The 22,308-nt window shown below is 41.8% G+C and overlaps 2 protein-coding genes across 4 annotated transcripts in view; one reads left to right on the forward strand and one right to left on the reverse strand.

The window, feature by feature from the left end:
- Nucleotides 1-8,488, forward strand: part of kmt2bb (lysine (K)-specific methyltransferase 2Bb) — a 49,497-nt gene extending 41,009 nt beyond the window's left edge. For 2 of the 3 annotated variants that reach the window (XM_018745530.2, XM_018745529.2), the window contains 7 exons: nt 2,757-2,872; nt 3,071-3,208; nt 3,547-3,799; nt 3,912-4,019; nt 5,444-5,527; nt 5,907-6,036; nt 6,338-6,613. In XM_018745530.2, the coding sequence (XP_018601046.2) occupies nt 2,757-2,872; nt 3,071-3,208; nt 3,547-3,799; nt 3,912-4,019; nt 5,444-5,527; nt 5,907-6,036; nt 6,338-6,613 (1,105 nt within the window). Of the gene's footprint in view, nt 1-2,756; nt 2,873-3,070; nt 3,209-3,546; nt 3,800-3,911; nt 4,020-5,443; nt 5,528-5,906; nt 6,037-6,337 lie in introns of all 3 variants that reach the window. The other variant, XM_018745528.2, reaches the window with a different exon arrangement.
- Nucleotides 8,489-8,604: 116 nt separating this feature from the next.
- Nucleotides 8,605-21,125, reverse strand: igflr1 (IGF-like family receptor 1). Its single transcript, XM_018745497.1, has 10 exons — nt 21,104-21,125; nt 20,515-20,661; nt 18,595-18,787; nt 14,137-14,179; nt 13,128-13,154; nt 12,317-12,382; nt 11,700-11,739; nt 11,223-11,324; nt 10,277-10,411; nt 8,605-9,101 (listed from the first exon to the last, which is right to left on the reverse strand). Exons 3-10 carry the CDS (start codon nt 18,636-18,638, stop codon nt 8,779-8,781), a joined length of 780 nt encoding a protein of 259 aa, XP_018601013.1. The 5' UTR covers nt 18,639-18,787; nt 20,515-20,661; nt 21,104-21,125; the 3' UTR covers nt 8,605-8,778.
- Between the last annotated feature and the right edge of the window lie 1,183 nt (nt 21,126-22,308).

The following is a 22,308-nucleotide window of genomic DNA, read 5'->3' on the forward strand; positions in this document are numbered from 1 at the left end:
TGTCATGTTAACTGATAGTCATAAATACTTAAAGAAGTGTATATGTGGTTAATGAGTCAGTGGTATAAATACAGATTGCTTTGAATATTTCACATGCTTAGAATATTTTAAAAAAAAAAAAAAAAAAAAAAAAGGAAATTGGGTAATGACCACACATCCATCAAAAACAGAATTAACTCATTCAGTGAAATCATTGCGGGTGGGTGTGGAATTACTGTTTTTCGTGGAAAAAAAGTAATCTTTTCTTAGACAAAAATGTGTCACTTGGGGCACCAAGTAGCAAAGTGGTTAAAGCTCCTGTCTTGCACTTACAATACCCAGATTTGAGTCCCGTCTCTTGCTGTAGTATTCTTGAGCAAGGTAGTTGCATAACATTGCAAGTTGCTTTGGAGAAAATCATTTGTTAAATAAATAAATTTGTCTAAAATGAATTAAAAAAATTTTCTTTGTGCATCAGTGAAAATGGCAACACATTTTAAAGATTATCAGAATAATTTGTAGGTTGGCTTTTGATGTTTTTATTTATTGTCAGTGAACCCTTATTCAGTCCAAGGTCTCAATGGTCCAGGTTTATATATTTTAGATGTGGTTTGAATGTTAGGAAACTGTTACGGATCCTCCCTCCTTTGGTGAAAAACCCATAGTAGAAAGTGAGGTCTTCTTATGTACTGTTGACTCTTTGTTTCATTTGCATCTTATTGTGCTCTGAAGAAAGCAGTTGTTTTAACCTGTAATTTAACACACTTGTGTTTAGACTGTGCGGTTCTTATTTTGAAGACGAGCAAACGCTCCTGCGAAAAAGTTCCTTTTCTGCAGCAAGTGTGGAGCATACCTGTTTTTTTTAAATACTCCTTTTTACTCATTTTAAACTGAGTTTTTCGGGTAGTTGCTACATATCCTATCTAAAGTGAGTAGGGGTGTTACGAAGTTCGAATTCAAATGTCAAACGTTTTTGCAGATCCAAAATCCGTTGACGTTTATGAATGCTTTTTTGGCGGATATGAATTTGACATGGTGGAAAAGTAGTCAAAGCAACACAGTTTGTTAAAAGCTCAATTTTATATCTGTATGTGTTGCTCTCCGGAAGTCTAGACGCACTTGAGACTGTGATAATTAATGATGTAATACTTGAGCACCACTATACGTGTTAATAAGCAAATGAATAGTCAACAATTTGCGCGTATTTTTCGTATATCGATTACGCAGTGAAATGCATTAGGCCTACTTAGTAACACTTTGCATACCATGCATGTCCTTATAGTCTTTTGTGCTGCGTAAGACATTTTGTGTAAGTTCACATATATGCAGCTTGTTTCACGTTTAAGTGGAATATCTCGCACTGATATTAGTAAGAATATAAGCATTTATTTATATTTAATTTGAGCATAAACCAATTTTGAATTGCTGAAAAGCAAAATTACTTTTTTGTGTGAAGTTGAAACCAAATAAACATTTCTTTTCATCTTTTAATTGATATGTGCATGCAAATTACAAAAAATTATTTTTCATTTTCATTAACTGCATTTGCATCCATACAGTTTTCTAAGTTTAAATCCGCTTTCAACGAATACGGATTTTGATCCGCTCTATCACATCCTTAATAGATGAGTGAGGTATTTGTGAACGAAGCAAGAGTATTGCAAACCTCACCTTTAATTCTTGTTCAATAGTTACCCCTTACCAGCTTGTACACTGTTTGAAAGGTGCACGGCAATTGTACTGTCCGCCGTGTGACCCATCTTCTCTAAGAACCACTGGTTGAAATTATGCAGTACAGACACTTGGCTTTCTTTTGTCCATCATTATTATTGCCCACACTTGTGATAGTTTCCCTTACTGAATTTCTTTGTGTCAGTATGTAAGGTAGCCTGAAAGCTGTCTTGCACTGGGACCGAATTGTGTGTTTTAAAAACCAGATTTGTTTCTTCATCTTGTGCCCCGTTACATGAGGGCCGAGTGTATGTAATAACAAAAGGACAATCTTCATGCAGGATTTGTCATTATTAGTTATTTGTAAAGGCAGAAGTACGCCAATCAGTGCTGAAAATCAGCCAAGCGCGGTTACAGGTTTCTTGATGTTAGTGGGGTTCATGTTTGCTAAATCGGTCTTACTTTTCAAAGTATTCTTTTTGTAATGTTGCCAGTTGTATAATAATCCTGTTGCTCTTAAAATGCATTCATAGAGGGTACTGTTATCAGAGAATAATTAATAAAACCTAAACCCGTGTACCACCTCCGTAGCTAGTAACATAGCTGCAGCTTTGTGCATATGAAAAATTTTGACAGCTAATTATTATATTTTAAATTAAGCACAAAACTGCCAAATAGATACTTTTTTTTTTTTTTTCTTTTTTAAATTTTGGGTAAACTGTGTTCAGTTATTTTGAAAGAGCTATTAAACTCTTCATTGCCCATTATGCAAGTCACTCAATAAAAGTTTACAATTAATTTTACACTAAATTTTTATATCTTTGACCAGTTAAAAAGTTTCACCACTGATAAATAGTTTTCATGTCATAAGGAATCACACAATACCACAGCATTTATTAAGATGGACTGTATGTAAGGTACGGTAACTTTTTCAGATTTTGTGCATTCAGCACTATAGCATTTGTGCTGTACCTTTAAGTCAATCTTGGAGTGCTACCTTTTTTTCCCCCCCACTTGTTCTCTAATTGAGTTACTGTAACGCTGTGTCCTCATTTTTCCGTTGCTTATGGTTAGTTATTGGTTTATGTCCTTTGTCTCTGTGCCAGGCCAGGACCTTGGGACCGGTTATCTCAGTCTAGGAATGGGGATTCCAGCCATAGCAGATCTGGGACCTGGGAGAATGTGGGCCGCAGTGCCCTGACTGACTGGAACAAATACTCAGGTAGGTTTTCTTAACTAGTTTGCTTGTAGCCAGTATTGTGGTTAAATTGCCTGTTCTGGCTGAAGATTTCTGGGAAATTCAGTTTTTATTGTTTCCTTTACTTTTTCTATGAGAACTTTATATGTTGCACTGTTCCCTTGCAACAGAACATGTTCCTGGGTATTTTCTCCTCATATGTTACGTTTGCTTTGTTGTCAGGTGTCATCTCCAGCTCAGATGATGAGCTGCCACCCCCTGAGCTAGATGAGGAATACCCATCCAGCAAAGATCAGCCCCACTTGCGTTTTGAGATCACAAGTGAAGATGGCTTTATTGTGGAGGCAGACAGCATAGAAGGTGTGATGAATTTAAGACATATGGTCGTAAATCAGTTCTAAATAGCATACCAAAAGGATTTCAATTTGGAAAATTTCTTTTTCACCACTTGAGTTCACATGTAGCCAAACATACAACACCATGTTTTGAAAAGTGTTGTTTTTGCCAAATGTGACTTTGCATGAGGATGTCTGTGTTCCAGATGATTTCTTTGTCTGAGATGTTGTAGCTGTCTGAGAAATTTGCACGAGTAGTGCTGGCTTTAAGTGAGAGTAACAGTCATACATTTTCCCCTAAACCTTTCCCTTCTCTCATGAATTGTCATTTACTCCTCCACTTTCCCCATTGGTGGTCCGCAGTGGCATGGAAGGCAGTGATTGATGGAGTGCAGGAAGCTCGTGCTGGTGCCCGGCTCAAGCAGCTCTCCTTCATGGGCATGAGCGGTGCTCGCATGATGGGCTTGCTCCACGACGCTGTTGTCTTCTTGGTGGAGCAGCTGCAAGGTGCCAGTTCCTGCCAGCGTCATACCTTCCGCTTCCACAAGCAGGACAATCAGGAGGAAGAACTCCCCGTGAACCCTAGCGGCTGTGCCCGCTCTGAGGTCTATATTCGGTGAGTAAAAATTGTTCTCTGTTGTTACGGTACTGTTTGGGCTGCTGTTAAATCCAGTTACATTTATTGATAATTTTTTTTTTTTTTTTTTTTATTGCCTGATATTTCACAGGAAATCCACCTTCGACATGTTCAACTTCCTTGCTTCCCAGCATAGGCAACTCCCTGATTATGGGCCTTATGATGAAGAGGATGATGAAGTCCCACTTAAATCTACCAGGTCAGACAAAAAGGGCTTGAGTTGAACCTGGGGTCCACATTTGCTCTGGAGTTTCTGGTTTCCTTAGTTTCAGCAAATTATTGTTGGATGATGTAGTTAAAAGGTTCAAGCAAGGACATTTATGCATATATGTGTTCCTTGTTTTTGTTTTGTCCTCTGTTTCCTGTATAAAACATTAGTTTTCTGAACAAAGTGGGGATAGCTAGTAGCATAGTGGTTAGAAATTGAGCAAGGTACTTCCCTAAATTCTTCCATTAAAAACTACCCAGCTGTGTAAAAAGGTAAATAATTGTACGTAGATTGACGTTGTATGCAGCTTTGTAGAAAAGCGTCAGATAAATGTAATTGTAAAACAAGACTGAATTTTACAAAATGAGGGCGCTGACTGACAGAAAACAAACCAGGAATACACTGATATTTTTATAACACAATTGCTGTTGCTTTGTAGAGCATGAGTTCTCTCCATATATTTCAGTAAAGAGACATAAGTTGATCATCATTAGATCTACTGGGGAAAACCGTGTAATTTAATATTTCTTTTGGGTGTGTAAATCATCTGAGCGGGTAAATTTTTTTTTTTTTCCTTTTTTCTTAACTAATGTATTGAGTGGGAATTCATCCATCATATTGTCTATTGGTTTAGGAAATTCCCCCCCCCCCCCCCCCCCCCTTTTTTTTAAAAAAAAAAAAAAACAACAGACCAAAACAGTTTACATTTACTTAGCAGACACTTTTCTCCAAAGTAGCTTCCAATGAACTCTCTGTAGTGTTATCAGTCCACACACCTTATTCAACAAAGTGACTTACACTGCTATATACGCCATTTACAAAGGGTCACTCATCCATACATCAGTGGAACACACTCTGTCATTCACAATCTATGGGGGAACTTGAACAGCATGTCTTTGGACTGTGGGAGGAAACTGGAACACCCGGAGGAAACCCACGCAGACACGGGGAGAACATGGAAACTCCACACAGGATCGAACCCATGTCCTCTTGCACAACCCAGGCGCTGAGAAACATCAACGCTACTTGCTGTGCCTTCGTGCTGCCTAATTTATTGTAAAATAACGTGCTACACGGTAAATGAAGAGTCGTAAGTTGGATGAAATGACTTGTTTCATTTCCTCTGCGTGCAGGAGCAGCTTTTCATTGTTTAAGTAGTTTCCGTCATAGGTGGATGGACTGAAAAAACTTAAATGCATGATAAAGATCTTTAAGTCACAGGAAGCGTTGCATTTGCTCCTGCTTACAAGGCAAAGAACACCCAGCAAACAACCTTATTAATCTCCTGCCTAAAATTAACTCCATGTTTCCTCAGCACAGCAAAGAGTCATTTAGTCATAATAATGGGTATCAGAAAAAGCATGGTTCCTTCTCCAAACACTGCTGGAGAGCTTAAGTGAGCGTCGTCTCTGCAGGCGTGCGACCAGTATGGAGCTGCCAATGGCCATGCGCTTCAGACATCTAGAGAGGACATCGAAGGAAGCAGTGGGTGTTTATAGGTCAGTGCCGTCCAGTTTGTCTTAGCCTGTCAATGTTCCCATCTTACTCTTTTCTCATAGTCCATAATACTGCCATTTCATTTTTCCAGGTAACATTAAAATGTTTGTATTTTTCTGAGTTTAATTAATTTGTAGCCATGAGTCATCTACTTAACCTTTGTTTCAGGGATGGAAAGAATAAAGACTTAATTAGGAGACATCGTTTTTGTGTAACTTGACCTCATTAAGACATTTCTTCTGAATTCTAGGACAATTACGTATTTTGCTGTGGAACTGTTGCTGCCATATGCTGATTTCGTTGTAGTCCGTTGCCTACTCCTTACCTCCCCCGTTCCCAGTGCAATGGATTTTAACATGATTAATATTCTACTCTACTCAGATCTGCTATCCACGGACGAGGTTTGTTCTGCAAGCGGAACATTGATGCAGGGGAGATGGTCATAGAGTACTCTGGAATTGTCATCCGTTCTGTCCTCACCGACAAGCGAGAGAAGTACTATGATGGGAAGGTGAGATTCTTCTGCGTGACAAGCTCAAAGATATGACTCATTTTGAAAGGATGGCAAATATAGAAATTCAGATGAACTCACTGCCACCCACTAAGGCCATTTTTGTTTTAGCGCTGGTCTGCTTACCCTGTTGCAGTTTTTAGCCTAATTTTTACATTTATTTATTTAGCAGATGCTTTTCTCCGAAGAGACTTGCAGTGAACTTTATGTAGTGTTATCAGCCCACACATTTTAGATTCCTCCTGTGAATTTTTCATACCTCATACCTCCCCTCCTCCTTCCCTTTCTTTTCTTTGACCAGGGCATCGGTTGCTACATGTTCCGCATTGACGACTTTGATGTGGTAGATGCCACCATGCACGGCAATGCAGCCCGCTTCATCAACCATTCCTGTGAACCCAACTGCTACTCTCGTGTCATCAATGTGGAGGGCCAGAAACATATTGTCATCTTTGCCCTGCGCAAGATCTATCGAGGCGAGGAGCTCACCTATGATTACAAGTTCCCCATTGAGGATGCCAGCAACAAGCTAAACTGCAACTGTGGGGCCCGCCGCTGCCGCCGGTTCCTCAACTAGAAGTTCAAACTTATCTGTTTAGGAGAACGGGGCAAAGAGGGAGAGAGAGAGAGAGAGATTGGGCCAAGGCAAGTAGGTCCTCCACAGCCCACATTGTGCTGGAGAAGAGCTGAGAATTTGCACTACTCCTAGCCTGGGAGAAACGAGATACACGTTGTACAGCAAAGAGCTGGGTGCTGGCAGCAACTGGTGCACTTTCCGTTTGCTTCAGCTGGCTGCTAACACCTCTGCCTCTTCTGCTGGAAAAAAGAGTGGTTTCAGAGAACAGGAAACCGTAAAAGTACCATCACTGGTGGTTATTTTGCTCACCAATTTGAAGAGCTACTGTATCTTTTAAGTCTTGGTCATTACATTATTCTTTGCTGAAGAAATACTGGCCCACAGCCTATGCTCAATAGTTTGGCAGACAGTCCATGATTAGTGTCCTGTTTAAATGTTTTTAAAGGTATTTGTGCTTGCTTAGCAGCGTGCATTCAGTGTAGCTAATCGCACCTCCTGTCATTTCTCATGCCAGGTGCCAATATTTGCTTTTAGAAGAAATTTTATTTGATGTTCTTATTGCCTTGTTGGCCCAAGTTGTCTTTGTACTGCATACATATCCGTTGATCATCACAGGTGTTTCTACTGAGTCAAACAAGCGAACCATGTTTGGAGCTCCTGTTGAACTTTTTGGTGTGAAGTTGAGAAATAATGGACGTTTTTAGCAGCAGAACCATGTATGCTATGTTTTTTACATTTTATTCAGTGTTTATGTTGCAACCACTTGCTTTTCTCCAATAGATGATTTCCTTGTAGTTGTCTTTCCCGATACTCAATGGTTTAAATCAACACGTTGTGCTTTCCCCTAGAATTTCCTCAGGAGACATGTCTGTTCTCCGGAATGGACTTTTTATTTACAAGGTTAAGGCCAGTCAGACAGTGCTCTGTTTTCATTACTACAACAGTGTAGAGAATATATTTGAATTGGTCGTCATAACAAACGTTTGTCCATCATGTAAAACAAGTTTCTCTTTTTGTGCTTCATAGTGAGCAATGAAACTCACCAGGGAATTGCTTCTGCTTTACTAAGTTGTCTGTACTTCGGAGTACTTGATCTGTAGTCTCTGTAAATGGCTATAATAGGTGTGGTAACAGAGTAAAACTGTCTTTTGCCTTCTTTTTAACCTTGCTCTTCTGTTAGTTTTTTGTTTTTCCCGTTGGTGAGCTTTCAGTTGAGTTGGATTTAATATTTTTAAGTTTTCTTTTTCCTTTCCTTTTATACTGTTTCAGTAAAACTTCCATGATCTTTACATAAATCAGGTGAACTGCAGTCGTCCGTAAAAAGGGCCAATACAAACGCCTGGACCAACCTCTCTCTCTCTACTGCCCACACCCTGTGGTAGAGCCATGTTTCCTTCAGTCTGTTGGTTTGCTTTATTACTATTCAGCTGATGGTGGCGTGTTTCTGCAGTACCCCTCCCACCAGTCCTACCAAGTTCTCGCAAGGATTCTACCTCAGTTGCTTAGAGAGATGTAAAGGAACGCGACTGCAGAAACAGGACTCGCTCTCAGCTCGCAGTCCTGCAGAACTGGTCTGTGTGTGTGCGTGCAATGAAGGATGCAAAGCACTAGTTTAACCTGATGTTAACGGTCACTAGCAGTACTGTTCTTCAGACCTTGTGTACCAACACAGGGTTATTTTAAAGTTTAAAAAAAAAAAGTGGAAAAAGAACATAATTCTGAAAAAGTGGTGAACTTGGCTTTGTTACCTTGTACAGTAAACCTAAGTTTGTACATAATTGTATACATATTTCTAAACCTGTTTAATTTTTCTATGCACTTTTTTATTTATGATGTCATTTGCTTAATAAAGATGTTAAGATGTTTGAAATTCAATGATTCCAGATTTAAGGTGAGTTGTTGATAAATATAAAATGTTTTGTAAGTTGCAAGCTGATGCTGTCACTTCAACTCACATGCATCCAGATGTGTAGCTGTAAAAATTACACATGGTAAAACCTTTCTGTATATTTGTTTTAAAAAAACGTTTAATTTGGGCTTTCATTACATAAGATCCTATACATCATGTGTGAAACTGCACATTAATACAGTGAATTTCATAAGAATTTACACAGGCACAAACTGCTATAGAGAACTATGGTCAGAAGAATAAAGATGGCTTCTGTTCAGCAGTCTCCTAAGAGGGACAATTTGGTAAGCACTGCCACAGCATCATTCCGCCCAATCTCTATGAACACCTTGGCCAGGTCTCCTACAGTCCACTCCGGGAATTTGGCAGTGACCCCCTCAATCACAGCCCTCAGGGGGCTTCTGGTGTCCCTCATGGAGTAGGCATAGTTGACCCAGGTTGCTGAGAAGCCACAGCGGGCAGCTACATGGCGAGTGCTCTTAGTCCCAGGGTGCTCAGGGTCCAGCAGCATGACCAGCTCCTCCAGCACATCCAGGTTGTCCAGCACCACAGATACTGGAGCTTTCTCAGTTTTGAAGGCTGCCAGAGAAGTAAACAAAATTCTGTAAACTTGTTACATGGAGGACATCTTACATTGAGTACTTGTGTAAACTTCTGAAGCCACGAATAGTACATCTGGATTCTGAAGCCAAAGATGGATTGCAGTTGCACAGAATGTTAATGTAATTTTTATAAGTGCTTGTCTAAGTATTAACCAAAAATTCAGTGTTTATCGATTATTGAATTCATGTTGTGAAACTACCACCAGCACAGTTTAAAGGACAAAGTTCAAGGTAGATGAGTAGGGGAGGTTTTAGATGAACTGTAGTTCAGTAAAGATGGTGAAATCGGAGGATAAGCTGTGGGTCTTGTGGTTGCCAAACTGGAAAATCAGACTCATTCTTGGAGAGGGGAAAAAAAATTCTGTAAATACGGTTGCTGAAGAAAGTTTTGAAATGCCTAAAGGCATACGCAGACATAGTAATAAGCCTGATGATTAAAAGTAGTGTTTAAAGCATAACATATTGGTGAATACTGCACTTGAGACTGACCCTTCATCTTGCAAGTGTGAGTGGGTGGCTGTACATTTCCATTGAGGGGCTGACCCGAACCAACTCACCTGGTAACCCCTATGTGGGCAGGGTGCATGTAGTTTTGTCATGTGAACTAATGAAGGTCACCAAGAACCATAGTTTCTCTAGACTCTCCCCTAAGACCTGTTCGCCAAAGGAAACCCCACGAGGAGCACAAGGCTCCAGACAACGTAAGATGACCGAGACACAGAACCTCCAGCAAAACACCAAGGTGATGGTCCGCTGGTGGAGAAATTGCAAAACGTGACTATACAAATTAGAAATGCTGAAAGAAGGAAATAATGAAAGAATTCCTGATCTGAATACGATCTACAGTAAATACTTCATTTACTTCTAGTCACTCTCCTTTGAATGTCGTGGATCACAATGGATTTCACAATTCTGCAGTGGTTCTGTTCCAAAATGTTTTCAGAGCCGAGCTGTAGATGCCGGCACCGGACTTTATCATTTTTTGACATGTACTTTTGCAGTGGATTGTTCTTTTTTTCCAGGTCTTCAGTAGACAAGGCAGACATGACTGATAAATACATTATATACATTTATTCATTTGGCTGATGCTTTTCTCCAAAGCAACTTACAGTGTTAGTCTAATTAATAGGAAGTGTACAGCACAGCTCTCACCTAAAATGTTACAGGGCTCCATGACATTGGGCAGTAGGTGCTTGACGTCACTGGTTGTGGGTTGATGGCTGTTTGTCTCAAGGTGGAGGAGGGAGCCTTTTATACTCACATGACCATCCGACGGTTCTCTCTGCACTGTTGAAAGAGATGCCCAACCCCCATTTCTCAGTATCGTGTTCTGCTAACGCACTGCCTCACCTTGAACTACCATGAGCTACTTGCCATTTTTTATTCCATATCACACTTCGTAAAATGATGCCGTTGTTCCACTAGCCACACATACCGGTATGTCAAAACATTAGTACATGTTCCTCTGGTCTTGCAAGTATAGAGGCAGTAGAAAGAGATACGATCAATTATTTCCAAGTTTTATTAAATGTCACTGAGTAAGAAACAGTACTGTGGCACTCAGTAAAATTACATGCGCTCAGTAGAAAAGGTGAAAAGCCTTTATCCTGAAAATGTTTACATCAAGACATCACCAGAAAAAAAACAAAAATGGATAAATATGACCTTACAAAATGTGTCACAGACAGGTAGTCGCCCCTCCCCCCAAAATCACTAGCTATGCCAGATTAATGATAACAGCAGTAATGCAGTTTTCATGCATGATTTGTGCTCCATCTAATGTCCCCACATGCAGCCTGTAGGGATGATATTAATGCATAGATTCTGGGTGAGAACTACAGTAGGAGCAGGAATTCAGAACCCAGGTCCTTGGAGTGGAAAGTTGCTTCTACCGGCTCCCAGCCTTATAGCGCCCGCTGCTCGGTAGCTAACGTGCTAACTACACTATAATAATCACCATACATCTTACTATTGTGTGGTTTTAGTCAGTCATCTAACTTACCTAAATACCAAAGTTACAGCTCATCACAGATAATTTTAGACATTTCTTTTGAATGTATACCAGCACTAGAATGGCAGTTAGCAAGTCTGCGCTCACCACCAATGCTTTCAAACTGTGCTCCTCTTCTCCTCCTCTTGAGCACAAGAAATAAAGCAGCAAAGGATATCACGACCAAACTGATGACAACAGGAAAAATCCCTGGAAATACAGAACGGGAGTGTGAGCTGTGCAGAAAAATGTAACTGCATGGTGCATTTCAGTGGAATACGGTGCTTTTCCCAACAAAATTGTTCCGAAATCCTGAACTCAAGAGCTAGCAATATTCTTCACAAAATCACGAAAGAACATGGACCGAACACCTCCTGCACAATTTCTCGATTAGCAGCAACGCGGTACACTAATAGTGTGCAGTACCGCGTCTGCGATGAGTCATCAATGTAGAAATAAGAGGGAGATCTCAGCAGTGTCACTCGCACTTTTCATACCACCTAACGTTTTCCCTTGTTTGGACACTTCATCTATTAATAAAGTAATAGCTCCATTTAGAAGCTTAAAGTCAGGGTGCACACTTACAGCTGGTGGAAACATGTGGAGCCACGTTTGACAACCGCCCCTAGAAAACAAAAAAGAAATAAGGTTACAGCCATTTCTGCCAATTATTTAAACTAATTGTTGCCTATATAGAGTATAGAGGATATTACCATCATTGTGAATGGATTATAAGCTTGAAAGAAAATGACAGATATCATTTGAAGAGATACTGTCGCTGAGAATATCATAAGAAATTCTAAAACAAAAAAAGTTAAATTGCTATAGACCTGGCATCAAACAACTATTGATTTTGTATCTAATATAAATAAAACATATAAAAGTGTCGTTGAAGACCATATTATCACTGATTTCTGAAATTTACAAAACTGAGATGATGGCTGATGTTCGGATGACGCTATACTTGCAATATGATGTGTTCTTAACCACGCTACCTAAAGTAATGACCTGAAGACACGGTAACTTACTAGGCTTACTGCTGCAGGTGTTTCAATGGAAAAAAAATACCACTTTATTCTCAAATTCTCATTTTCAAAGAATGATAGCTATTAAATTATGCTGCATGCTTGAAAATACTGCTCACTTTAATGAGACAGGCCCTGCACCAAACAGTTATTATTCTCATTCAAAATATAAATTACCTTGTCAGAAGCAGGAGAGCTGTAGGTGTGGTAATTTCCTGTGCTCACTGTTGTTGGTGTCTGAGTCTGGAAGAGAACAATAACTGGTATTAAGGTATATTTTCAGCTGTAGTTTTGTTAAAATTCTACTGCATACTTGGAAGGAATTATAGTGGTGTAACCCTGGTATAAATTACAAATTAATTTACATTAGATAAATACATTGTGTACATTTAATACATCGCATTACTACATGTTCATTTTTCAGTGTTATTGAGTAGATCATTTGAATGAAAAAAAATCTTATTAAAATAAAATACAGGCTACAGGTATCAAAGAGCTATTAATTCATCCATCATCCATCCATTTTCAGTAAGTGCTTATCCAGTGCAAGGTCTGTCTCAAGTTTACTGTGGAAGGAAGAGTACACCCTGGAATGGACACCACACCATCGCAGGCTGATCACATACATTCCCTCATACAGTCACACGCTAAGGGCAATGTAGTCACCAATTCACCTGAAACACCCATCTTTGGACTGTGGGAGGAAACCAGAACACCCAGAGGAAACCTACGCTAACACGAGGCATTCGAAGTTCACACAAATGGACTCAGATTTCAAACCCACACCTGGGCACTGAGGGGCTCCAGCCCAACACTGTGTTGTTCGTGCTATTAATTCACACTATCTTTAAATATATTTCATGTTATTGTCTGGAAACTCTATTTTAATAGAGTTCCATTCACTAAATAGAGATGATGATGAAGATGAAGATCATGTGCTACGTAACCTTGCTACGTAGAAAAGTAACCCGAAGATGAGGTAACTTACTATAATCGGTGTTGTTGATGTTTCAATCTGTGAAAAAACAAAACAGCTTTATTCTTAAGAAATATTTTCACTGTGTAAGAATGCCAGTTTAACTTCTGCTGTATGCCCCAAAAAATTGCATATCTTAATGATTGCTCATTGCATTTTTCATCTCATAACTGACTACCAACACTCAGAAGCACTGGACATAGTGTAAATCGTAGATACTGTGGAAGCAAGTTGAATTACTCTCACTGCTGCTCGGTTTAGATGTTTGTTATTGTCAGCTAATTGTCGCTTTCACGCTCCAAGAGACACAATTAAGAAATACAGTATTTACAGTAAAAGTAAAGAACACACTTAAGTAAACTATGAAATGTTTTCGTAACTAAAGTTCGTAACTCAAACATTGGTGACATGAGGAGCCATTGCACATACAGGTGGTCCCTTATTTACAATGGTTCGACTTACAACTTTTTCGACTTTAGAAATTTTGAATTTAGATTTTTTTCACCCACAACCAATATGCGGAGCAAAACGCTCTCTCGCAATGCTGCGCAGCGGCAGCCATCCGCATCTCCCAGTGTGTCACGCAGAGGTGAGTGTTGAGCATACTAAGTGCATTTTCGACTTACGATATTTCCGACTTCTGATGGGTTTCATGGAACATAACCCCGTTGTAAATCGGAGACCACCTGTAGCAATGCATTTTTATACCTGAGAATATTATAAATGATGTTGCATGACTGAAAGTACTAAACATCATTTTAAAATAGCAGATGTAGCACTTAATCGCAACTAATTTCAAAAAGGCCTAATAATAAATAAAACATAGAAAAGTATAGAACAAAACCTAATATGGATGTGTCTGAAAAGTCGGAGAGTTCCATTACATCCAGACCTGCACTTGGCGTTTTTCCTCTCCCCCACCAGCTTCATCCCTCTGCATCACTGACTCTCATTGTTTTAGGTTCTATTACATTTATTCAGTTTCCCGAAAAAACACTCAAACATTATTAACACAACTTACTGAGGCTGTCATCTTCAGACACCTTCCACTGATAACCTGCTCCCTTTAAAACAATAAGCAACACAATATTTGTCATTAACTGTGACAAGTGGCAGTGGCTGTTCCCTCCAAGCACATCAGAACATTACTTGCATTGTCACTTCAAATATTCTGTCTATTGTTATTTATTGTTACTGTTATTTGATGTTATTGTTATTGGCATTATTTATTGTTTTGTTTATGTGCAGTACTATCTATTGTTTTTTGTTCATAGTCTGTGGAGAAGCACTCAAACAAGAATTTCATGGTACCTGTGCACAGTACTTATGACAATAAACCTTGAACTTAGTAGTAATAATAGAGTAATATACCACACACACACACACACACACACACACACTGTCTGAAACCGCTTGTCTCAAGCGGGATCGCGGCGAGCCAGAGCTTAATTCGGCAACACAGGGCGAAAAGCTGGAAGGGGAGGGGTCACACCCTAGACAGGATGCCACCCCATCACAAGGCACCCCAAGCGGGACTCGAATCCCAGACCTGCCAGAGAGCAGAACCCAGCAAAACCGACTGTGCCACCGCACCCACCTTGAGTAATAAACCATTACTTATAAAAGAAATAAAACAGATGACAATTTGACCCATGTCCTGGCTTTGCATATCACTCACTAAGACATATTGCTCAACTCATAGCTGACCTGCAAGGTTTTTTTTTACTGCATTTCTATAGTACCACTGTATTTTAAGCATTAGAGGACTGTACACTGAGGTGGGTAGCAACATGTTACATTTACTCTGTGATATTCTAAAGAAATTCTGCTTTTTAGCATAGATACCTTTAACTTTTACTGAAGCACATTAGCAAAGAAAAAAAATACTTCTTCATTGCATTCTGGTTTCTTACTGTACTTCTGAATTGGTCACATTTAATTCCATGAAGTTAAAATTTTGTCTCCTCAGAACTAATCAAGTCACTATTACTCTAAACATGATGTCTTCTTCCTGAATCAGGGCTCTGGCATGGTGGAAGGGCTTGCGTGATCTAGGGATCTCCAGTGCTGTGTCGTCAGGAGCAGTATGCTCCTGATAGGATCTCCCAAGGCTAACAGGTCTGGAGTGAAGATCCAGACTAACACGATCCGAAAAACCCCTATGAAAAATGGGAACAGAAGAACGTTTACCCTGCCCAGAATAGGGTCACCGGGACCTACCCCTGAAGCGATTTCTTTCTTATAACTGTTAAATTTATAATAAATAATTAAAAGTAAGAGGGGTGTGGTGGCGCAGTGGGTTGCACCGGGTCCTCCTCTCTGGTAGGTCTAGGGTTCGAGTCCCGCTTGGGGTGCCTTGCGATGGACTGGTGTCCCGTCCTGGGTGTGTCCCCTCCCTCTCCGGCCTTATGCCCTGTGTGCCGGGTTAGGCTCCGGTTCCCCGTGTCCCGTATGGGGTGAGCGGTTTGGACGGATGGAAAATGACTATTGGTTGGCTTCAAAGAGGTTCTGGAGAACCACCCGGCAGCTCAGAAGGGGTCAGAGGAGTTTAGCTCAGGCTGTGTTCAGCAGGGGTGGAGAAACTCTGATTCATTGTTGGGAGGTGGAAGGAGCACTTTGAGGAACTCTTAAATCCAAGAGATAACCCTCCCTTACAAGAGTCAGGGCCTGAGGGTTTCAGGCTGTCAGAGTCCATTTCCCTGGTGGAAGTCACTGAGGTAGTTGGTAAGCTCCACAGTGGCAAAGCACCGGGGGTGGATGAGATCTGCCTGGAACTGCTTAAGGCCCTGGATGTTGCAGGGCTGTCATGGTTGACACACCTCTGCACTGTTGCATGGACCATGGGGACAGTGCCTTTGGAGTGGCAAACTGGGGTGGTGGTCCCTATTTTTAAGAAAGGGGACCGGAGGGTATGTGCCAACTATCAGGGGATCACACTTCTCAGCCTCCCTAGCAAAGTCTATGCTGGGGTGCTGGAGAGGAGGCTCTGGCCGATAGTTGAACCTCCGGTTGAAGAGGAACAATGCGAATTCTGCTCTGGCCATGGAACAGTGGACCAGCTTTTTACCCTCTCACAGATAATTGAAGGGGCATGGGAATTCGCTAATCCAGTCTACATGTGTTTTGTGGACTTGGAGAAGGCCTATGACCGTGTTCCCCGGGAAATTCTGTGGGAGGTGCTTAGGGAGTATGGGGTACCGGGGCCACTACTGCGAGCCATCCGGGCTCTGTACATACAGAGCGAAAGCTGTGTCCACATACTTGGCATTAAGTCAAGCCTGTTCAATGGGGGTGTTGGACTCCGCCAAGGTTGTGCCTTGTCTCCACTCCTGCTTGTGGTTTTTATGGACAGGATATCAAGGCGCAGTCGAGGCCAGGAGGGAATTTTGCGTGGGAGTCGGAAGGTGACGTCTCTACTTTTTGCGGGTGATGTTGTCCTTTTCGCACTGTCACACGATTGCCTCCAACACACACTGGAACAGTTTTCAGCCAAGTGTGAAGTGGTTGGGATGAGGATCAGCACCTCAAAGTCCGAGTCCATGGTTCTCTCACGGAAAAGGATGGCATGCCCCCTCCAGGTAAGAGGAGAGAATTTGCCCCAGGTGGAGGAGTTCAAGTATCTTGGGATCTTGTTCACGAGTGAGGGGAGAAGGGAGCGTGAGATCGGCCACAGACTGGGAGCAGCGGCAGCAGTAATGCGATCGCTGTACCAGACTGTAGTGGTGATGGGGGAGCTGAGCCATAAGGCGAAGCTCTCTATTTACTGGTTGATCTACGTCCCTACCCTCACCTCGGGTCGTGAACTTTGGGTAATGACCGAAAGAATAAGACCGTGGATACAAGCGGCCGAAATGAGTTTTCTCCGCAGGGTGTTGGGACTCACTCTCCGTGACAGGGTGAAGAGTTCAGACATCCGGGAGGAACTCAGAGTAGAGCCGCTACACCTCCACATTGAGAGGAGCCAGCTGAGATGGTTCGGACATCTGATAAGGATGCCCCCTGGGCGCCTCCCTTTGGAGGTATACCGGGCACGGCCAACTAGAACGAGGCCCCGAGGTCGGCCCAGGACCCGCTGGAGAGATTATATCTCACAGTTGGCCAGGGAATGGCTGGGGATCCCCCAGGCTGAGCTGGAGGAAGTTGCGGGGGACAGGGGCGGCCTCTCTGCTCTCTCTGCTTCCACTGCAACCCTATTAGGACAAGCGGGATGGAAGATGGATGGATGATGTCTTCTGTGGATTTCAGTGGCCACCATCAGTTGTCAGTGGCAGTCACTTTATCGTGAACCACTGGCGAATTCAGGTAAAACATGTTGAAGCCACACAACGAAGAAACACGGGGAACTGGATTCAATAGACCTAATGTCCTGAGAGCGGGTGGGAGGTCCAACCCAGGGCAGATGGTGGAGACCTGCCCCTGCCCCAATTGAATTATGTTCTCCTGTTCTGTTACACCATGGTTTCTGGAGAAATTACATTTCGTTCCACTGTATACAAGCTAAATAGAGGAATGACAATAAAAACAACTTGAACTTATGATGGCCAGCCGTACCCACTGAAGCACAACAAGGGGTCATCAGCTGGCCCGAGGACTTACGGAGAGCGATGGCTGCGTGCCGGTAAGGAAGAACAGGCCAACAGTGTGAGCTGGAGAAGGCTCTTGCCTTCTGTTCTAGTTTTAGTTTAACTGTCGCCAAATTGTAATTTGCGTTTGTTTACAGATATACCCCTTTTTGGTTTAAAGCCATGCCCTGTGTCCACCTCCGCCCCGCAATTAGTCAGACGCAGCACTGTTTCCCAGATATTATTCTTCCAGACTAAATGACATAAGTTTCACATACTGTAGCGACAGCATGTTATTCATAGTACAGTATTCTTTCCTACAAGGTCAGGATGACCTGGGTTGAGGGTAGCTCTGGCAGATACTGAGGGTCAAATGTTCTAGTTTGTTGTGCAAAACAACTTAAGACATCCCTCCCCCCACATACTTCTACACAAGGTCGACTCTGTTGCATCCAGTACATCTCAGAACTCCAGCACATTCAGACTTCACATCAAGGCTATAAGAAATATAACACTGTAATATACACTATATACTATACATACACACACTTGTGCCTTGTGTTAGAAACACTTATTTTAAATGCATGTATTCACCTTTCTATTGATTAAAATTTCTGTGTTATAGAGAGAAAATGGCCCATTGTTCTCTTTCCTGCCTGCAGTAAATGTAAAACAGGCTCAGAAGAGAGAGATGAAAAGTAAGAGGAAGTGAGAGGTAGCGTGACACAGAAGGGGATACAGACCATCTTGTGGATTTTCCAGCTATTGCCTTGTTATTTGTTACAGCTACATCTGAAACGTTTACGGAACCTATCCAGTGAATAAAGGGGTATGTCCCTATTATTATGCTGTTTTGATTGCAAAACTGAAAATGACCAAATTCTGACAAATGTGGTTATGCCTCCTGAGCATCTTACCCTTTTCCGCAACACTGGGTGTCTCTAGTCGTGCTGCACTCCATCAGTGTTGGCTCCTCAGGTGAACAGACCTTACAGTCTTGGCATTTAATATGGGTCCCATCATTGTATGTACCCTTGCGACAGGGTATCTGTAGATGAGTTCGTGTTCCTGAATGATCATCTTGGCCACAGTTTGCTGAAAACTCATGACCTTCAAAGAAACAGTTCAAAGAAGCTCTAATGAAACCATGGCATTAAATGTACAATCTTCAATACTTCTGCAATAAGCATATCTTCCACAATGTATTCATTTTCAATATATTGCAGTATTCAATGCACTTATTTTGAAAGGATAGATATCTAAATATTTTCAGCATGCAATTACACAAATCGGTGACATACAGTAATAACCCAGTGACAACATGAACACAAAAAAAATACTATTTTTGTTATTCACAGTGGTGCATAAAAGTTTGTGAACCCTTCAGAATTGTTTCTATTTCTGCATAAATACAACCTAAAATGTGATCAGATTTTCACGCGAGTCCAAAAACTAGATAAAGAGAACTCAAAGGAGACAAAAACATACTTGTAAATGTGTTTACTGAGGAAACTGATGCAATGTTACATTGGATTACAACAAGTTAGTGCCAATTCCATCAAGCGATGCACTGAAAAGCTCTTCAGCATCAACATCTCCATTGTACAAAAAAAGCACCACATCCATTGTCTGCACCAATACCAGCAATTACACACACACACTTTCTGAACCGCTCGTCCCACACGGGGTTGCGGGGAACCGCAGCCTACCCGGCAACACAAGGCGTAAGGCCAGAGGGGGAGGGGACACACCCAGGACGGGACGCCAGTCTGTTGCAAGGCACCCCAAGTGGGACTCGAACCCCAGACCCACTGGAGAGCAGGACCCGGTCCAACCCATCGCGCCATCGCGCCACCGCGCCCCCCTGTACCAGCAATTAATGCCAGATATTTTATTTTGGGCTGGCCTAGATCATTATCCCTAACCCTAAATAGAATCAGAATCAGAAAGAGAAATGAGCTTTATTGCCAAGTATTTTCACACATACAAGGAATTTGTCTTGGTGACAGAAACTTCCACAGCACAGACGGAATGACAGTGACAAGACACAGATGAAAAGATAGAATATGTGAATAAAGGATAAAAAATATATATAAAAAAAATATAAAGTACACAATATACAAAAATAGTCACTAGACATTATATGTATATAAATAGACATAAATCTTGGAATTTTCCCCTAACCCCAGCAAGTCTCCAGTGTGTCCTTGTAATACGAGCTGAAAAGCTGTGAAATCAAAAGAAATAAATCAATAATAATAATAATAATAATAAGAAGAAGAAGAAGAAGAATAACTATTCTTATTATTCTTTCATTCGTTCGTAATTGCAGTAGTACTGGTGGTGGTGTTTTGGTAACAGCAGCGCTGACACATTACAGAAATATATTTGAATACATCGCTAAAACTAAAACTACAGTGTACTTCACACCGTAACAAAACGCTTTTGGTGCACAGCGGCAGAACTAAGAAAGCGCAGAACTCGCCATGAAACCATCGAAGGACCGTTGAGTTTAAGTTAGACACATAGACTGAAAGCGCTGGTCCCGATCTGCTGGTGGATGGGGAGGGAGGGGACACACACGGGACGCCAGTTCATCGCAAGGCACCCCAAGCAGGACTCGAACCCCAGACCCACCAGAGGAGCGGGACCCGGCCAAGCCCGTCGCTGCATCCCCTGAGTTAAAGTCCAAAAGCGAACAGCCAACCTTGTAGTTCATTTCTGATCACGCGGGAGACCATGTGTAGAACATCATGATGATCATGTGTAGAACAAGTTGCTCAATGGGCGACACTTCGCGCTCTCTATGGTAAAACCCTCCAGAGATTCCATCCTACCTGCATCTAAGGATTCCAGCTGCAGGCACGAACGACACTCGTTCGCCTGCCAGTCCCAGTACGTGGTCAGGTCATGGCTGCACCTCTCCGAATACGCTTCGTCCGCCGACAACAAACTCCTCGCGTCTGTCAGCACGTCACCAGCGACTACGAGTAAGAGAATAATGTCAGTCATTTTCCACCGTTGTAAAAGACTAGTGACTTACCCGGCGCGGAGAGGGGGGCAGGGAACGATGTGGGACGGACTTAAATTAATCATGGTTGACATGTTTTGAAGCAGATGAAGCCGCGAATCGCGTTCCAGTTCACCGCAGAGCCTAACCCATCGGGGGCACTGCTCTTTCCTTAAGCGGCTCAGGTCTATTCGAACCCGCACTGCTAGCCTAGGTGCAGGCTGCTGTAAGAGTATACAACACTTGGTCTAATGTGCCACCTTTAGCAACTAGATTTGGACTGCTCCTTCCAAGCACGTTGGTTAAGTGCACTGTCACTTTAAGCATTCGCATTCTCACTCTCACGTTCTCAGTTCTCTGGCTGTCTACTGGTATTATTACTGTTACCGTTATCTATTGTCATTGCTATTACTCACTGTCATTGTCATTGGTTTGTTTGTGCAGTATTTGTATTGTCTCTGTCTCTTCTGTCTTGTCCATAGTCTGTGGAGAAGCATTCAAGAAGAATTTCATGATAAGTTGTACACGGTACTTGTACCCAGTAAACTTGAAACTTAGTTGAAACTTGCTTTCGCACCCTATTTACTTTGTCTCCTTATGCTGCTGCCTTCGTAAGAGCAGGGAGTTTAAAGAGCTTAAGCGCGCTAAACTACGATAGCGCGAGCACTGCCACTCCTGTCCAGGTTTACTATTACTGAAGTACCGGCTGACAGCGAACAGCCACCTGCAATTGGACCTCTACCGTCGCTCTGCCGCCAAAAACACATTTCCCTCCTCGCTCGCGGGAAAACAAGCAATGCTTATTGGCTACAGACCCCAAGTAGCGTTTTTCGGCCAATGAAATTCAGCGCAACCTTTGGCATGGAAAAACTAGCCTATCAGCGTTGTCCTAGGTAATGGGGAAAATTGCTGGACATGTGTATGAACCATTAATTTTCATGGTTATTCGTTGTCTGATGGTGGATGTTTTTGAAAAAGTTATAAATGAAAGACAATTTCAAAAACAGGTGACAGCACTGCTCATTGCTGTATTAGTCGCATGTTTCTAACTGGAAATTAGGGGGTACTGTACTGGTATTACCTGGGTATAATTTTAACTGAGCCAGTTTGTTAGGGGCTTTTGTTTATTATTTGTTTTTTTTTTAGGCAACAGACAAATGCATGATACACAGAGGTCCTGTGATTTGCAGATTGGACGGGAGTGATTTTGCTGAGGTAGTTGATACAGGAGCTTAGACTAAGTACTCAATGACTGGGACTGAATCTTGGAACAAACAGCTTTGAAGAATCAAACAAACCCTTACCCTGATTTTAAAACAGAAGAACCGGAATAAATTTATCTGGAAGCATGCGCCTCTAATACAGGTAATCTGCTTTTTGTTAATTAACTTATGAAACTGATTAAAAATCTATAAGAAGGCTTGAAACGCTAGATCTAAACTAATCGTGTTCGGAGTTTTTGCTTTTAACTTCAAGCTTTGCAGTGCAGGGCCAGCCTATTTCCTCTTAGGGTGTAGCCTCATGTGTTCTGGTCCAGGATTTCATCATTTCCTGGATCATTTAATAAACCAGTCCCCTCCTATAGAAAAATATTTGTTCTACATTCAAGTTTTGGATGATC

This window comes from Scleropages formosus, chromosome 18, assembly GCF_900964775.1.
Source record: "Scleropages formosus chromosome 18, fSclFor1.1, whole genome shotgun sequence".
NCBI lineage: Eukaryota > Metazoa > Chordata > Actinopteri > Osteoglossiformes > Osteoglossidae > Scleropages > Scleropages formosus.

What these genes read in the sequence shown, in the direction of transcription:
- igflr1 (XM_018745497.1), bottom strand. Translation starts at nt 18,638, where the DNA reads ATGGAGTGCAGCACGACTAGAGACACCCAGTGTTGCGGAAAAGG. An exon ending in CATCAACAACACCGATTATA is followed by an intron (nt 12,383 to 13,127) that starts GTAAGTTACCTC and finishes GTTCTCTTCCAG; the next exon opens with ACTCAGACACCAACAACAGT. An exon ending in GGAGCCCTGTAACATTTTAG is followed by an intron (nt 9,102 to 10,276) that starts GTGAGAGCTGTG and finishes CTTCTCTGGCAG; the next exon opens with CCTTCAAAACTGAGAAAGCT.